At 42.0% G+C, this 18,077-nt stretch overlaps 2 protein-coding genes across 4 annotated transcripts; one reads left to right on the plus strand and one right to left on the minus strand.

Annotated features, from left to right (window-relative positions):
- Positions 1 to 2,018: 2,018 nt before the first annotated feature.
- LOC106713987 (mitoferrin-1) lies at positions 2,019 to 18,077 on the plus strand. 3 transcript variants are annotated; one of them, XM_014506898.2, is made up of 7 exons: positions 2,019 to 2,364; positions 5,908 to 5,993; positions 14,297 to 14,427; positions 14,732 to 14,788; positions 16,935 to 17,074; positions 17,154 to 17,474; positions 17,676 to 18,077. In XM_014506898.2, exons 1-7 carry the CDS (start codon positions 2,248 to 2,250, stop codon positions 17,841 to 17,843), a joined length of 1,020 nt encoding a protein of 339 aa, XP_014362384.2. In that variant the 5' UTR covers positions 2,019 to 2,247; the 3' UTR covers positions 17,844 to 18,077. The 3 variants fall into 3 exon arrangements, with proteins under 3 accessions (XP_014362384.2, XP_045540018.1, XP_045540019.1); XM_045684062.1 differs by lacking the exon at positions 2,019 to 2,364 and adding an exon at positions 5,011 to 5,085; XM_045684063.1 differs by lacking the exons at positions 2,019 to 2,364; positions 5,908 to 5,993 and adding an exon at positions 13,897 to 14,115.
- On the minus strand, positions 4,436 to 5,085 carry LOC106713994 (general odorant-binding protein 69a). The gene has a single exon (XM_014506903.2). The coding sequence runs from the start codon at positions 5,072 to 5,074 to the stop codon at positions 4,664 to 4,666; it is 411 nt and encodes a 136-aa protein (XP_014362389.2). The 5' UTR covers positions 5,075 to 5,085; the 3' UTR covers positions 4,436 to 4,663.

Here is an 18,077-nt window from a genome sequence, read left to right on the forward strand (position 1 = left end):
GTATGTATTGTAATTTAAGCCACATTAAGTCCAGTGTAAGGTAGCTAATGTTGGTGTCGGCGGGTGGGAGGGGGAGGGGGCTAGGGGGGAGGGAGGGGGGGTGGTGCCGGCGCATCTTTTTATACATAAATCTATTTAATTCATTAATATATGAACGATATTATTATAACTGTTCACATAATATCTAGTATGTAAGTACGCGGTGTGATTTTTCCTCGTATTCAGAGATGTATCTGACGGTTCATAGAACTGTCCGGTGCAGGCTTCGTGTCGGCTGCGAGCGAGCTGAAGGACATCTACATGTTTACTTTATGTATTCTCTGTAGGAATCATATCTGACAACAAGTGTCTCAGCCTCGCGCCCACTGCCACATACCGTATACACATCTTGCTATTGAGGATGTATGTGTGTGTCTGTATGTATGTATGACTAAATGTATGATGTGGAGCGTCGGTGTTAATGTTTACTTTAGTGAGAACCAAATATATGTGTACTTTAAGAGAAAACATTATATTGTGTTAGTGTAAGTTGGGGTTACGATTGAGTATCAACTAATTATATCATAGTGTAGATGAAGCTTTGCCGGCGGTCGCGCGGCGCGGGGTAGTGGGGGGTAGGGGGGTAGGGGAGGGGGGGGGGGTTATGTTAACCTCAAGCATTAATTTTATAATACTTAATTAGTGACTGAATGAACGGCAGCAAACGGCGCGCGGCCGCACTTCACTACTTATTGTTTTTAATGTTATTTTAGCGATGCATTGCGAGTGGTCGGCGAGTGAATGAGCTCTGCAAGTGCCTCAGTTGTTACCATTGCGTGTGTGTGTGAGTGTGTTTGGCGGCCATGCGGCTCCGCAGCGGGGATAGCATCCTATCTACTTCATATGTAAAAAAATAATTGCAACTTTATACGAAACGTCTCATCTGAACTTTAATATTCAACAAAGTGGACTCACTTGCACCTCGAGCTACCACAGACGTTGTGTCGCTAGTGTCGCTGGCCGCTGTGTGAACGGGACGCGAGCGAGAGCGATTCATCGGTGATTTTATGTAAAGACTATGCTTTTGAAGTAATAAAAATTGCATTTCCGACTATATTTTACTGTTGTTTTATTTGAATACCATCTCATTCAATAACACTCTTTCGCTTCAGCCAAATCGTGTCTATTGCACGAAGCACAAAATGGTGCACACGCAGGCGCAGGTAACTTATGACAGTAAACAATTTTAATCTTTTTATACCAGCAAATTTCGCCAAAACTTCTTTTAACGATTTACGTATATTAAAGAAACAAAAAAAGAAAACATTAACAGATTTGCACAATTTTCATGGCGCTTTTCGGCACAAAGATACCTATCGCTTTTTCACTACATTTGCGCTTGTTAAAATAAAAAGGTAAGACTCAGTTTTATATTTTATCCATGGTATTAATGGTTTCCTATCTATCCACTTTGCCTAGTAATAAATACGCGTATGGGCGAAACTAATATTTTTATTAATAAAGACTACTGACAAAATCTGCATTGTAAAACCTTTTTCCCGAGGTATATTTGTATTTTTCATGGCAATACTGCAGAAGTGTCACCTTTGAAGGCTAGATGACAGAACAGACAAAGTGTTGCATGCTTGTTGTTAGTAACTTCGTCTTATTATTCATTTGTTTAAAGAAAGCCAAACTAAAATTAATAAAATTTTAATGTTGAAAGATTTTGTCGACAATTTGATTTAATAAGTTCCTCTTCTTCATTTCACAAATAAAATCGATAATAGGTTTGATCATAGAGCTGCAGCAGTTTACTATTAGGTTTATTCGACACTGAATAGTGACATCATAAATAAACTAGCATCCCTGTCCTTTAATTTCTTTAAAAATTGACTAGAAATGTGATATATAAGTCTTATTTACGTAATTGAGCGTTGTGTCGCACGGTGTAAAAATGAGTGAAGTGGAAAGAGTACAACCGTAGATAAGATGATAAGTGACGATAACATACGTACCGCGAGTTGATAAGCACTAGCTTAGTTGGTTCTCTCAGACAACTGGCAACTCCGTCGTTGGCTGCCGCGCGTGCTTATCGTATCGCACCGTGAATCAATTTTGATTGTTCGTTCTAAATTTCCGATGACTTAGTGACAAAAATAGTGTAGTAAAAATGACATTGGTAAATTGGTAAATGAAATAAATCGTATTTAAATTTAATCGTTTCTGTGTTTATTTCGTGCTTAGTGTCAGTATTAAGTGAGTATTATGAACTTTGAGGACTATGAAACCCTTCCAACCCAGAACTCTGTCACACATATGACAGCTGGAGCGATAGCGGGAGTGATGGAGCATTGCATAATGTACCCGCTCGACTCCGTCAAGGTGAGTGGCGCCCGGGAGTCGGACCCTGTGTCTCATGCACCGCGAGCCGCGAGCCATAACCTACACGGCCCCTGACTGCACCTCAGTGCTTCGCGCGTTGCGCCACAGTTTTCTTTTAGGGGTTATGTAAAATCTAATAAGACTTTCGTTTGTTTTCCTAGATCTCAGACCTAAAAACTTTCGTTTTGACATTAGATGTCGTGTGAAACTGCTCCTGTTTTTTAAACATTGACAGCTGTTTACATCTTAATGAATCTGCATTTACTTATAGTTTAGATTAAAATTTTGTTGGAATTTGTTTTTTTTTCAGTTTCCTTTTAACAGAATTTTCGTTGTGTACAGGTTCCTTTAGCTAAATTTGGCTATTAATACTGACACTGCAATAATGGTTATTCAAGGTCTTGATTCTTCAAGTTTAACTAAACAGCATTATAATCTTGTATTAACAACTCACCAACATTAACATTATACTGGAAAGAAATAAACAGCAGGGAAAAAATATTTATATTCTTCCATTTTTATACTTTGTAATAAATGTAACAAAACAGAACTACATTTTCTTTGATATTTGTTTGAAAACAATTTTTTCATCTGTTGTATTACATTCTTATAAATAATAAGATTAACAATAGGAAACTTACTGGATTCAGTTATATTTGTTTGTCTTTCTTTGTACATTGTTCACTTACTGTGTTCTACTGCAGGCACTGTGTACGGCAGATGGGTTAAAAAAAGATAACAAGTGAAATTGGTGATGTTTAGATACTTGTTTTGTAACAGAAACATTTTTAATAAGAGGAGTTTAAATTAATGAAAGATTGAAAAGTATAGTTAGATCACTTTCCGCTATCCTAAATAAGTCTTATATAAACCTGCTTCTTCTTCTTCCAGTGCCTCTTCAGTCTTGAAGGTTGGCCGCTAACTTGGAAAATTTATCTCTATCCAATGCGGTGCGAAACAATTCCTCCGCTGACTATAAACCTGCATGAGGTCACAATATAACAAACCCAGAACGTAAAAACAAACACTCAAAAAACATTAATTCAGTATCAGTTGGGTAAAAAGTAAGAGGACTGAGGAAATATATGAACACCTCCTATATATTTGTATTAAATAAATTCTAACACTTTTTGTGGTGGGTGGGTAAAGATGACATTAACACATTTCATGCTGACTTTTACATGTTTATAAACATTGTAAATTTAAACATTTATAGAAAATGAGCACACAAGCAAGGTTTATTTGACAAGGAAATGTGTTGACAAGTTCTTTTTTTTGGTATCAGGGAAAAATCTTTAAAAGATAGACCTTATATGGAATAGACAGGTTTATATAAGATTCCTACACACTAAAACTTTCTGATGACCATCCTCAAGTCTGACAGTGCGGGTACTGGCATCTCCAAAAGAATGCACTGGGACCCTCTGCAGTAAGTTTTTGCAAGACAGAAAACTATCCCTTATGCCTTCACATAATTAGGCAACACGGGGCTATGCAATGTGTCCATCTACCCGGCATAGGTCTCATGTTGACAGGTCCTGTCTTTTAAAATTTTGAAAAGAGAAATATAAACCTTATTAAATAGTATAGCTATGACAAGGTGTGCATGACAGTGCATTATTTAGGGTTGGTTCAATTCTAATTATTTATCAAGAAATCTTTCTAATAATTTAAGTGCAAAAGTTTTGATGGATGGATGTTTGTTAGAAGGTAGCTCCAGAATGGCTCAACTGATCTCTATGAAATTTGGCATAGATGTAGAATACAGCCTGGAAGAACACATAGACTACTAATTTAGTTTTTTTAATTGCATGCTGATGGAGTATATTAATAGATTTCTTATCCGAAACTCTATGTTACTAGTTTGCGTTAAATTAGGTGCATGTGACTTTCCTGATGAGTATTATCCCGGACCACTAAATATTGTTTAATCAAAAACTGTAGCGTAAATCTGTCAATTTAACAAAAATTCTACAATTATATTAAAGGATTTTAATTTTTGTTGTAATACGAAGTAGTAAGTACAAAACTTATTGAGTGTGTATTGAGTTGTTAGTACTAGATTAAGTTAGAAACATTCTTGTATTGTTTTTTAGAAGCGAAAATAATTTTTATTTAAATGAAGAACATTTAATAATAACACATCTCGCAGATCTAATATAAGCAGTATATTACACTTTGTCTAAGATGCATTGTAATTACATATTGTATGACTGTTATGTTGCTTTGATTTCAATCTGTATAAACTTTTTGGTTGTACGTTATTGCGGCGCGAGTGTGGTGCACGGCTCGGGGCGGGCTATATGAGGAAGTAGTCGGCCGGGTTGGCCTGCTGCCAGCACAGCTGCGTGCGGTAGGCGGTGTCGCAGTCGTCGGCTCCGGCCCGCGAGCCGCACGCCCGCAGCGCACCCTCGTTCTTTGCGCGCATGTCGTCGGGCAGCATGGCCACTACGGCCTCCACGTCCACGGCGCCCGCAGACATCATGCCTGCCGTCTCCATCACGCACTTGATGTAACACTTAAGCTTGTCGTCGGGAGGCAGCGCTGCGCCTGCGTTCACCTCCTCCACAAGACGCAGCTCGACGGCGCTCTCCTCGGCGCAGCTCTCTCGCAGCATCCGCGCTAGCTCCGCCATTTCCTCGTCCAGGCAGAGCGCCGACGCCATCAGCGCGGCCAATGTACACAGTAGCAGTTGCCTCCTGACACACATTTCGAGTACCGGTCGGTGGTCCGCTCGGCCAGTTATATATCGAGCCTCAATGTCATCACACTTTGTCAATTATATGTCTTTTGTTAAATTGACGAAAAAATTGTACATCGATAGGTTGTTATTAAGAGTCTTGTGTTTGTCATTTTTATATTATTGGCGAAGTCACGCCGACAAATTGCCCGGAAAACAAAATGACTAGGTGCATACTAGTTGTTAGTTGCGGAGATAATCTCGTTTCTTACTTTGATATATTTGTCAAAAGTGTAATTTTCTTGGTATTGTTTACGGTGTGACTTTGGCCAGCGGCTGACGAGGGCAAAGTGCCCCCAGTCTCGCCCCGCTCGTATCACCCGCCGCAGTGTTTCGACACAAATCCTAGGAAGTCTAAGCTGGGACAAGATAATTCTATTTTTACCGCTGAGGTCGAGTTTAAAGCTTGCCCCCGATATCTTTCGAATCTTCGATTCAAATCGTCGTCGCCGCGACACCAATACTCTTTAATATTTAAATTTTAAATGTCACCTCGCCTATGCGATGCACAAAATAACATGCAAATTCTAATGTTCGTGTCATTCTAATATTCTCGATGCTAAATTTGCGCTGTACCATTAGGTATAAATTCATGCCGGACGGAACAATGAATGGACTGCAGTGACGATTAAAATAGGGGTTACAAACGACAATAAAGATGGTAAAGGGAAAAGACAGATATTATAACAATCGTCGAATTTGCACAATATGGATGTCATTTAGAGTATGAGCACATCTTAAAGGTTGCCTTTGTATGTGATAGCAATGGGCATTATGAGATGACGGTGTTGTTGTTGTTGCAGACGCGCATGCAGTCGCTGCGGTCGGCGCACAACGGCAGCATCCGGGAGACGCTGCGCTACATGGTGCAACGCGAGGGCCTGCTCAGGTAACATGTCACACGGAACATGACAAACACGACTTAACGCAGAAATAGTAATTAAGAATATATAGTATGCGTACTGCGTATAGATGATGCCACATGGGCCGCTCTGTCACAGCATAATTAGACTTCGTTCAGTTATTATTGCAAGCATTTGGCGGAAGGCAACGATAACACTCATCTGCCGGAAGTTCGGAACAAACATGCAGCGTCTCGTTACACTGTGTTTGTGTACAGCTACTATGTCGTACTGTGTCGCAGCGTGTGGCACAGCCGGCGTCGCGGACGTGCCCATGCTTCCGTCCAACGAGTGGAAATCGTTAGACAATACCTGTTTAATTCTGCTACCCAACCGCTGTGTCGAGGATTCCCATGACTTCATAAGGTGCTGATTAGTAGTAGTTCATTGAAGTAACTTATAGGTATAAGTTTTTAAATTTAAAATAAAATATATTCCAAGACCACGTTGCCTTTTGTCGCAGCGAGTGCAACGTCGATCCTTCCCCAGCCACAGACAAGCATAGTCTGAACTACGTCATCGTCATCGATCGCTTCTCAATTCAAATTAAGCTATTTAATTAAAAACTGACAGTATCAAAATCCGGAAATGTGGCAAGTTTTTTAATTTGACACAGTTTTTTTGATAACTTCGATATACAAGACTATCGGTGCAAAGATTACTCGCCGTAATCTTTTGTAGCACCTCCGATAACCTTGAGCGATGAGCTCGTCGGACATGCGCGGCTCGCCCAGGAGTTACTGGTAATAATGTTGAAGTATTCACATATCTGGCAGTCAGTGTACTAATGAGCGGCACGCGCTAGCGTCACCGGTTTCTCACGTAATGTATTGGAACTATGATGACATAGGCGGTATGCAAAATCTTCCAACTCACATTCTAAGCCCTACCAAGTACGCTTTCCCTTCCCCATATTTCCTACAACAACGATTGCAACAGTCTGTAACTTGTTGGTGAATCTATAACTTTTCATAGGTATGAGTATGCCGCGATCCGCGATCAACCCTTCTTTATCAAATATTTTTTAATTGATATGTCACGATGACTTCGGGGCGTGCAGCGGCACTGGCGCGGGCGCGGGCGCGGGCGCAGCTGAGGCGCTATCGGCCACTATCGCCTTATCAGCGTACGTGAGGCTGCGGAAGAGTCGCCAACAGTATGATAACACAATTTAGCAGCCGCGAATTGTCCACAGGTCAGCGTGTTATCACACTGCGCGTCCGCCGCGCGCCTGTCGACCGGCACATCTGCAACTTTTACATTTTACATCTCATTTTAATATTGTTTTTTTTAATTATTAAAAAATTAATATTCAGATCTCCGCCGACGATGTAGGAAGACGGAGGCGTCGTCTCTGCAAACCTGTCTTTGTCTTATGCCCTGCGTTCTCCTGTCCTATCCATATCCAGTTCAAACCTTCATATATTTCTTTAATACGTTAAAATTCATGCTTCTAACGTAACACTTGTCAAATCAACATATTTTTATAATAAAAGTGCAGCAGGAAGGCGCGGGACTGTAGTCACCTTCGCATATATTAGTCGCTGACCTACCACAAAATTTATTGAAATTATTGTCAAGTGTAGTAGCGCTTGTTCATTTTATGCGTATTACGAGTATAAACTTATTTGACAGAGGTAGACGTCAGCAACAACAACATCAGTTGCACGAATTGTCCGGCTCGCCCGGTGAAATACCACGGCCTTACAGAAGACAGGCGACAAGTGGAAGTAATTCCTCGTACTAGGCCTTATTTTAGTCCTCTTTCCCTTCCCATCCCTTTTCTTATAAGGACAGGATGGGAAGGGAAATCCACCTCGGATTTGATGGGGGAGATGCATAGGAAGGTCAAATATTCTCTTTTTGTGCGTCTCCTCCTTCGTCGATTGAGGTTAGGCAACGTATCTGCAATTGCGAATGTCTATGGGCAGCCGTCGCTTCGCCATTTCGGCGAATTAACGTGGCCGCTTGCTCGTTTGCCACCTTGTAATATAAAAAATATATATTGTACAAACTCCGTGCACTAATGTTGTGATATAGAATATTGATTTGTCGACGATTTATAAATAATTGTTAAAAATTATGTAATCGGTTACTAAACCTAACAAGACAGCAGTGTTGCATAAAAAATCGTCAAGGACTGTTTCCTGAAAAGGATGGTTTCGAAGCCCAAACTTATTAATTAACTTTACTATTAAAATTATAAATGTCCCGGCCATCGCGAACTTTCCTTATCGATCGCTATCTCGCTGTAAGGTTGATAAAGTAATTGCTTCATGTATGTATGTATAGATATAAACACGATGGAGCAGACGACTATTGAAACCGTGCTGTTATAAGTCAATACATTTTATATCTATCGAATGGCTGGTCTCGAATCTACAAATGACCGTCCGTTTTCTTAAGTACTAAGCTATTGCTGCAGGTCAAAGTTAGAAGCTAATGTAACTGTAAGATGTCCTCGGGGCGAGACATGTTGTGGTAGCTCGCGCTATAAATCGATTGACCTTGTGTTTGTCCACACCGCAATGAAAGCAGCGGCGCTGAACTTGACCCGCGCCGCACGCCACTCTCGCTGGCTCGCTCCTCCCTTACCTTTATTTTTTCGACTAGCGACACCTAGTATTTAAAAGGCTATTACTTTATATTGAAAGATTCACTTTAACACTTTTTTATATTCTATACCAGATTTATTTGTCTAATGAATACAATCTTCCTTAGATTTTTTTCCTATTGCTATCTCAACGAAAAGCGGACGTTGCACATCACATGATGCACACAAACAAGCACCGTGCTTACTTTTACGGTTTTCCCGCTGCCGTTTCGTGCCGTATAGTGCCGTATCGCGGTGGACACGATATATCCGCGTACACTATGTGCTTTGGAAACGGAAAGGATAACTTCCCTGGGCTGAGTTGTACTCAAAATTATTGTTTCTTTACTGTAAATAAATGACTTGTGATTGTGACGAACATTGATGCGAGATGTTTGCCGCCGGCCAACGCACTGGAGCGTCGCCGCGGTGTACGCATACATAATTAATGTCACCGCAACACCTCGGCACCCCCCTTGGCGGAACCAGGTGACGGCTGACGTCAGCGTCAGCGAGGAAGGATCCGCGAATCGTCAGGGTCGGAGGTCGGAGCGGTGCATGAAGCCGCATTCACATTTGCCTGACGTGTCGTGTCGTGATGCTTTCTGTCGTGATGGCTACTGTTCACATCTATGTGACGCGTTATGACGCATTTTTAATCAGTTCCGTTATAGCTCTCGGAGAGTTTACACATTCGCAATGTTTTTTTATGAATCATCCGATTCGGATTCAGATTATGAAGAAGATATGCAGTTATTGGCACTGGCAACACTTCTAATAAAACAAAAAAAGAGAAGAAGATATTGGATACATCCAGTAAATACAAAAAGATAGTTTAGTTTTAATAGATTGATCCTTATATTGTTTACATTTTGTATCATAAATCGCTTTATATTCAGCTCGTCGTCCATACCTTCTGACGCGTCACAACACGACACGTGCGCGTGCACACTAGTCCGACCCGCTGTGTCGTGTCGCTGCGCCGTCCCCCGCACCTCACCCAACTGACGCGGACCGGGATCGCTACTGACGCGACACGACACAAGCCATCACGACACACTGCGTCAGAGAAGTGTGCACGCAACCATATTAATTGTATGAGACCGATACCTTTCTGACGCATCACGACACAACACGTCAGGCAAATGTGAACGCGGCTTAATACACGGGCCAGCGGATAACGCAAACAACGGTTAGCCTACCACATGGCCATAGTTATTGAGATTATAAATTACTTACGATAACTTCTTTGTCATTGTTGCAATGAGGCCGGCACATTGCGAGCACACGGTGCTGCTGAGGCAGCTGGAGATCTCCCGTTTCTCAAGAACTTCAACTCAACGGCGTAAACGGCCACTCCAAAGATACTTTTTAAATTCTATCAAATAGTCGTTTCCATTTTACATGACAATCGTAAGGATATCAGCTATCAGTTGTAATTGTACAGTAGATAAGGTGCTGTATAATTAAACTAGTTAAAATTGCTCAAAGTTTATTTTAATTTAACATAATTAATTCGATACTTGTAATGTAACAGAATGCGGTTACGCTATCAGCAATTGTCACAGCGCGCCATGTCGCCAGCCGCCTCGCCTCGCCTCGCCTCGTACACACTACTCTAATCACTAATTATATTATTATTGCTAAAAAAAAGCACTAGATGTTGTTGCGTGACGTCACCTGTTTCCACATATCAGGACCCGAAACGATTTCCATTCAACAAAATATTGTGGTAGTCATCTCTACCCATAGACCTCTTCCTCCATTGATGATCAAAATATTAATCTTGATCTGCATAGAATATACATTGATAAGACTTATCAGCTTAAATTTATAAGTCACACACATAAACTGAGAAGTGTCTTCAAATATTTTAGCCTGTCTCTGCTATACGAAGTTATCACTCAGCTGTAACTAACAGTGCGCCGGTGCGAGTCAGCCGCGCCGGACAATCTGCGATATATCAGAGTTGTTAACTGTTTTGTGTTTCCGTGATTTGTGCGCTATATATGCAAATTACAATACAAAATCCATTATCAAAGTACTTTTCGTCTATGAGAAGTTTTGCACAGTAGCGAACGCGCGGCGCGTGACTCTGTGTTTGTTCCGCAAACATCCTTACGCAACCGTTTGCCGTCTTCTATTTGCACTGATACCTTGATTGTGTAGAGAGATTACACTTTGCTCATTATACATGATTGCATTATTGACTTCTCTCAATACATATGTAAGCATAGTATGTATACAAATAAATGATAATTATATTAAATTCAACGATTATAAGGAAAATGGTTCTTCGATATAAATGCATTGCAATATGTAGTTGCATTGCAGAGAACGTCCGCTCTATTTGTCTATTTAAATGACTAATGTTAACTGGTAATGGACGAGCTCGTAAGCGATCATGTAGGTTCAGAAAAAAACATAAGACATGTGCCCGGAGTGATACAAATGAAACTTTGTAAGCAAGTTTAGTCCACCTTTCCATGTTACTCTATTGATGTTAAAGTTAACTTCCTAATTAATGTTGTTTTCGGTGAGATGGCGGTGGCGCCGTTTCCTCTACCCTCGATTCATTTCCTTGTCAAGGCATGACGCGCTGAGAGACGAGCGGTCGTGCGGAGATAATTATTGTGCACGAACATTGTCTCTGCGACTGATAACGATTCATTTCTGAGTTCTCAGTAGAGCAAACATTGCGCCTTTTCGTAATAAAACATTGTCGCTATCATCTGTTTTATTATTGACTTGTGCTAAATTGGTGATTACACGTTTCTGGGATATGTTACAAAAAGGAGACATTGTTGTGTTACTGAGGAGTTACTGCGTGGCGAGCCGGCAGCGGCGAGCGCTCGTGGGCTTACTGACGAGGCGCGCTGCCGATTGCAGGACTACATCCGCACTACCCGCCGCGCCGTCACCGCACACAAGCGCGATACATTTGATTGCCATTCATTCGTTGATCAGTGCTCGGAACATCTTATTCTAGTTGATTGTAATTCTAATAAAGTAAGTAAGGCCACTGCTGCTCTCGTCATCAGATTATATCATACAAACACTGGATACATACATGTATAGTTGAAATACTCTGATAATTTTGGTGGGCGTTTACTATTGCTTGTTTTGTTGACCAGTTTAACACACGTGGATGACATGCGTATGTACAGGTTTACAACAACTGTCATCAACGATAAACATCTTTGTGACTAGACTCGAATAACCATTTACAATAGTTATGATTCTCAAGTACGGCATCTATGAAACCTGTTTATATAAGTGTAGTGTGGCGTGTGCGCGGGGAAGCCCACTGCGTCTGCCCTACGCGGTGCGGTGCGGTGCGGTGAGGGAGATGAGACTCGTGCACTGCGGCTCCCAGTTAGGACGTGAGCTCACCGCTGCTTTGATTGAAGCATGTGTCATATGCATTGTATTATCAAGCGGTTTATCATTGTAGCACTATATTAGTTCTTTGTTTATCTATTAATGTAAAAATACATTTTATTATCTTCGAAATGGAGAAGGAGTGAAGAGACTGGAATAATTGTAGCATGTAATAATACTATTTTATTTAAACAAATTTAGTAAACAGTAAAGATTACACACTTTTTTACACTTTACAAATGAATTAGATGCGCAGTGTAACAGAAGCGGTGCTATATGAAAACCGCAGCGTAATGCTGACTGGTAACAACCGCTGCTAGAGACCTTCGCAAGCGGACACTCCAATAATTACTGTTTTATTCAATTCAATTACCTTGTAAATTTATTTTGATACAATGGATTTTTGAGTATGTGATGGAGTCCGCAATATATGAATTACAACTACATCACAGAAGAAACGCCTGAAGAATTTTGCTTTCCGGCTGATGAGTGAGGTGCTGGAGGTCCAAATCTAGTCCGCTTCCCCTTACTATACTTTACCGATTCTGCTTTCTGATATCAAAATTATCCTGAAGTGTTCCCCGCTCACGGGTAGTGTCAAGTGTCACTCCCCCCGCCCCGCCTCGAACCACCCCGCCGCACGCCGCGTGCAGCAGCCTAAAGGTCACCCGACATGTGCCACGCCACAAACACACGCCAATAGACATAACGAACGTTAGCACAGGCCTTAGTAACTTACATCTATTCAGTAAGTTTTGTTTTTTCTTACCATTAAAACGATATGAAACATTCGTGACGTAAATAGACAGTAAATCGATTGGACAGGTCGCCGTTGATCGTCACAATGACTCAGCTCGTTATGCGTAAAGTTACCGCGGTGCCGCCAAGTTGCGGCCGCGGCGCCGACAGCGGTCACTTTTACTACAAATTTATATTCAGAGGGAATTCTAAACAAAGACTCTCCGTGTCTTCGCAGAGCCAGAGGCCCGTGCGTGCTGCGGTCGACCGCAACCCGCAACCCGCCAGTAGTAGGCTTATTTAAAGTATATTTTTCTCTATTATTAGAACAAAACGCGCGAATACTTTAGAACTGAACTAAAATTTTTAGTCAGTGAAAACAGCATAGGATTTAAAGGAAACATGCGTCGAGCTACGCGACACTATAAAACCACAAAGGGCACATCCGGGATCGGAGAGTCGCGGCCTTGACCTTGCGCCAAGTTTGTGGAGCGAGGGGCAAGAGGGGGGAGGCAGTGTGTTCTTCCCCGTTGGCCGCGACTGGCGACCCGCTTTCCCTCGTAGCGTGAGTCGGCGAGTGAACAGGGAAGCGCGTTGTAGCCAAATACTTCTTGTAAGCTGGAATATTGAATTTTGTACGAGTTTTTGTTTTTTACCGTTACGCATACTGTATTGCGCAGCGCCGCGGCTTGATGGCAGCGCGGCGCCGCGCCGGTCAGCGTCACGCCAACCGACACAGTCTAGCAAAACGACTAGCATTTTTAATCGTATTTAACACCTAACCAGTTTTTTTTTCTGTTTATTTATTCTGTGCGGTGAAGACAAATGCAACATGCAAATTGTATCAAAACAACATCCTAAAGTAATGTATAATAAATGTGTAGTGTAGCTGATTTTTGTATCTGTTTTATGTAGATACACCTAGATGTCAGATGAGATTTGAAGATATGTGATCTGAACACAAATTATAATTGTTAATGTTTGTAAAATAAATACATTATAGGTCCTTAAACTAAGTAACATAACGAATGTACCACATTTTAGATATGTTTCATTGGCAAGTTCATAAAAATAATTTAATTCAAGCATTCTTTCTTTTATTTTTATGTTAACTATAAATAAACTGTTTACAAAAAACACAATATTATAATTAGTAGCATAAACATAAATGACAGTTGTTTAGCTGTGATTTATGCTCTGTGGCGGCGCGGCGCGATATTTTTCCTGTTGAGTTTCACCGGCGCAGACGCAGGCGCGGCGAGGGCAGCGCGCCGCGGTCCTTTCCCGCCGCAATAGTATTGATACTCGATACATTATTCAATGTTTGCAACTGTTTTGTTTGTTTACTATGCATTGAACCATTTGACCCAACTCTCTTGCAGACTGTCCCATTTATCGTATGTTGTGTTTTAGCGTAAAAAAAACATGGGAATGTACACTTATACATTCCAAAAACATAGAGCAATGTCTATGGACTCATCACACAATTTTAAAATTATAGAGAGTAGGAGCAATGTTTGTTGCCGAGCCGTGAGCTAGAACAAGACTGTTGTGAGACGGTGGTTGTGGTTGTTGCAGGCCCATTCGCGGCATGTCTGCGGTGGTGGCGGGCGCAGGGCCGGCGCACGCCTGCTTCTTCGCCACCTACGAGCAGAGCAAGCACACGCTCGGACATCTCACCAGGCATCGCCACGACCACATCACGCACGGTAAGTACCCGCGCCGCCGCTTAACATTCCCGAATGCATATTTCATCTTCTATATATATAAAAGAAAGTCGTGTTAGTTGCACTATTTATAACTCAAGAACGACTGAATCGATTTGACTGAAAATTGGTGGGCAGGTAGCTTAGAACCAGGAAACGGACATAGGATAATTTTTACCCCGTTTTCTATTTTTTATTCCGCGCGGACGGAGTCGCGGGTAAAAAGCTAGTTTATAATAATTTTAATATATGACTTAGACCTAGACCGACGACGAACTACTTAAGATGTGTTTGTAAACGGTTCCAGGTCTGTCGGGCTGCCTGGCGTCGCTGGTGCACGACGCAGTGTCCAACCCGGCGGAAGGTGAGTGTCACAGCAACCGACACAATGGCACTGCCACTGACACTCAGACGAGCCCATTGTGCACAAATTGTCGCAGCACAATTGTACACCGCGCGCCTTGTCACTTGCCGGTAAAGGGCAGGAGAGAATCGATTAAAATTACACTATCTAAATCTGTTTGTGCACAGATAAATATTCATTAAACTTCAGGTACAGCCACGGAATAGAATATTACTACTATTCTTAATTTAAACGTATGATTCTGTCTGTTCTGGCAAAACAGTTGTGAAGTTTTGTGTGACCGATAGTCTCGCCGTCAGGACGACCGTAGGAATTGCGGAACAATTTACATACGTTTAGATTCCATTTATAACGATGAGTGGTCGATCACGTCGTCACGCGCATTCTTTTTTATTTTATTTATTTATTCACAAAAAAAAATTACATTACACAAGAATTATAAAAAGTCGCCAAACTGCACAGCAGTTTGATGGCGACAGACACTCATTATATTATACTAAACCTACTATTAAGTGTAATTAATTTTCTAAAAAATACTTTTTTAGCTTATTTTTTACAACATTTTTTGATGCTATCACCTGATGTGGGTCATTTCTAAGCCATTCTATAGCATTGTACAATTTGGGAACAAGATATTTGGTTGTTCTCTCACCGTAGTAATTACTTGCCCTAGTTGTAACATATTGGCCCTCTCTCACCCGTTTGGTTTTGTATATGTTGTTTGTTTTAATTTTATGTTCTTCTCTGAAATAGTTATCTAATATAATCCTTAACTTAACTTTCTTTTCTATAGGCAAAATTTTACATATTGTAAACAATTGATTGTAATCTTTTTTACACGATTCTAACGTATTTTTATTCACTAGTTTTTTTAAAAATCTAATTTGCAAGTTTTCTATGTCTAATAAATATGACTTAAATGTCCTACCATAAACAGCAACACCATAGTTTATGAGAGAATCTACAAGTGCATAATAAATCATATATAAAGTTTTTATATCTACAATTTGCTTCAGGTAAAAAAACTTTCCTAAGAGTATCGATAGCTTCCTACCAACCTCATCTATGTGACACTTCCAATTGAAGTGTTCATCTATTATTAGACCAAGATATCTGTAATTTTGAACATATTCCAATTGCGGACACGTACAAGCTTGTTTAGACATATGGAGGCACTGATACGAATGCCCTGTAATACTTATGTCACTGTTATTAATACTTTTTGCACCTCTATTATAAGGAGAATATATGCGCATGCACTTAGTTTTACTTATGTTAATAACGATACTGTTATCGTGCGCCCATTTTGTTATACTGTCAAAATCAGCCTGTATGTTTTTTTGTATTTGTGTCACATTTTTATCGCCATATACTAAACACATGTCGTCAGCGTACATGTACAGACAGGAGTGCTTAATTGTTTTGGCAACACTATTAACATACAAATTAAAACCAACCGGGCCGAACACTGACCCAGTCGGGACACCTAGACTGACGCTGGCTTCCTCGCCTGTAACATTGTCAACCATAACTTGTAGTGTTCTTTGTTTTAAGTAATTACTAAAAAATGTATTTGTTGGGCCCCGGATGCCACAGTCACTCATAGCTTCAAGTAATATTTTGTAATCTAAAGTTTCGAACGCTTTTTTGTAATCGATAAACAGTACTATTACTTGCTTTCCGCTGTCTAGGTATTCGTTAATTGTATCTATAAACTTCGTCAGCGCAGTGTTGGTGTCCCGACCCGGCCGAAATCCGTGTTGACACTCAGACAGTATCTTATTATTCTCTAGGAACGAGCTAATCTGCCCCACCACCACTTTTTCAGCGATCTTATTAATGACTGAAAGCAAGGCGATGGGACGATAGTTGCTGTAATCTAAATGGGAGCCATTTTTGTAAATAGGGCGAATTATAGATTTAGATTAGACAGATTAGTTTCTCGGAAACGGCGCGCAAGAGGAAATCGTCGACGACTTTCAAATTTAAAAGTATCAAATGATCTGCATTCTTATGGAATATCAAAAACCAATGAAGCGCAAAATAACAAACAGCTTCAAAGCGTTGAGAGTAGCAAATTAGTATTTAGTATAGTTACAGCGGTCAGTATCTAAACAGTGACAGACATAACTCGTGTGTGTGGCAGTGGTGAAGCAGCGGCTGCAGATGCTGCACTCGCCGTACCGCGGGGTGTGGGAGTGCGCGCGCCGCATCTACCGCGCCGAGGGCCTGCGCGCCTTCTACCGCTCCTACGGCACGCAGGTCGCCATGAACGTACCCTTCCAGGTCAGCTACCTCATCGCATTCTTACCGCCGCCCGCAGGAGGGAGTATATCAGTATATGTAAGGAACGTGTTTGCTGCAGGCGGTGCACTTCGTGACGTACGAGTGGTGTCAGGCGCGCGTGAACCCGACGCGCGCGTACGACCCCGCGGCGCACGCGCTGTCCGGCGGGCTGGCGGGCGCGCTGGCCGCCGCCGCCACCACGCCGCTGGACGTCTGCAAGACGGCGCTCAACACGCAGGAGGCGACGGCGGACGGGCTGGCGCAGGCCGCCGCGCTCGTCTTGCGCACCTCCGGCCTCAAAGGCTTCTTCCGCGGCCTGCACGCGCGCGTCCTCTACCAGATGCCCGCCGCCGCCATCTGCTGGCTCACCTACGAGACCTTCAAGCACATCCTCGCCAAGGTTCGTGCCGCCTTCTACGATGTTCTACAAAAAATAGAATCACCTTTCCGTTTATCTTTTAGGCCTATGTAGCCGAAATTATATTTAGAAGGAATACGAGTCGAGTGCGCGTTGTTCGCGCGTCCATTTCAGACACCGATCACTTCGGGAATGTAGAAACTTTCTGCGATTATCTTATTTTTTTTGTTTTTTTTTTTTCAGACGGAGGACGGTGGAGGGGATGGGGTTGCAAAAGACAGAACGGGCGGCGTCAGTAACGCGGGCGGCGTGGGGGGCGTGGGCGGCGTGGGGGGCGTGGGCCCGCCGCTGGCGTGCGCGGCTCTGCGGCTGGCGGCCGAGGTGCCGCCGCCGTCTCTGACGCGCACGTAGTCGCCGCCGGCGCCCTCTTGTTGAACTTTGTTGTTGAAAACGTTGACAAAAATATATTTGTGTTTTTTTTTTGGAAATTTCTCGCCCGATTTCGTTTCGGTCCGATGTCTGTGATGTTGTTTTAATGTGGTGCGGAGCGCGGCCGGAGTCTGCGCGGGGACTTACATACAGTCATTCTATCCTATGTTTTGTTTGTTGAGGGTTAGAAGGTCCTCGCCCCCTCCCACTCACCCC

This window comes from Papilio machaon, chromosome 24 (assembly GCF_912999745.1).
Source record: "Papilio machaon chromosome 24, ilPapMach1.1, whole genome shotgun sequence".
NCBI lineage: Eukaryota > Metazoa > Arthropoda > Insecta > Lepidoptera > Papilionidae > Papilio > Papilio machaon.

What these genes read in the sequence shown, in the direction of transcription:
- LOC106713987 (XM_014506898.2), top strand. Translation starts at nt 2,248, where the DNA reads ATGAACTTTGAGGACTATGAAACCCTTCCAACCCAGAACTCTGTCACA. An exon ending in CCATGAACGTACCCTTCCAG is followed by an intron (nt 17,075 to 17,153) that starts GTCAGCTACCTC and finishes TGTTTGCTGCAG; the next exon opens with GCGGTGCACTTCGTGACGTA. An exon ending in TCAAGCACATCCTCGCCAAG is followed by an intron (nt 17,475 to 17,675) that starts GTTCGTGCCGCC and finishes TTTTTTTTTCAG; the next exon opens with ACGGAGGACGGTGGAGGGGA.
- LOC106713994 (XM_014506903.2), bottom strand. Translation starts at nt 5,074, where the DNA reads ATGTGTGTCAGGAGGCAACTGCTACTGTGTACATTGGCCGCGCTGATG.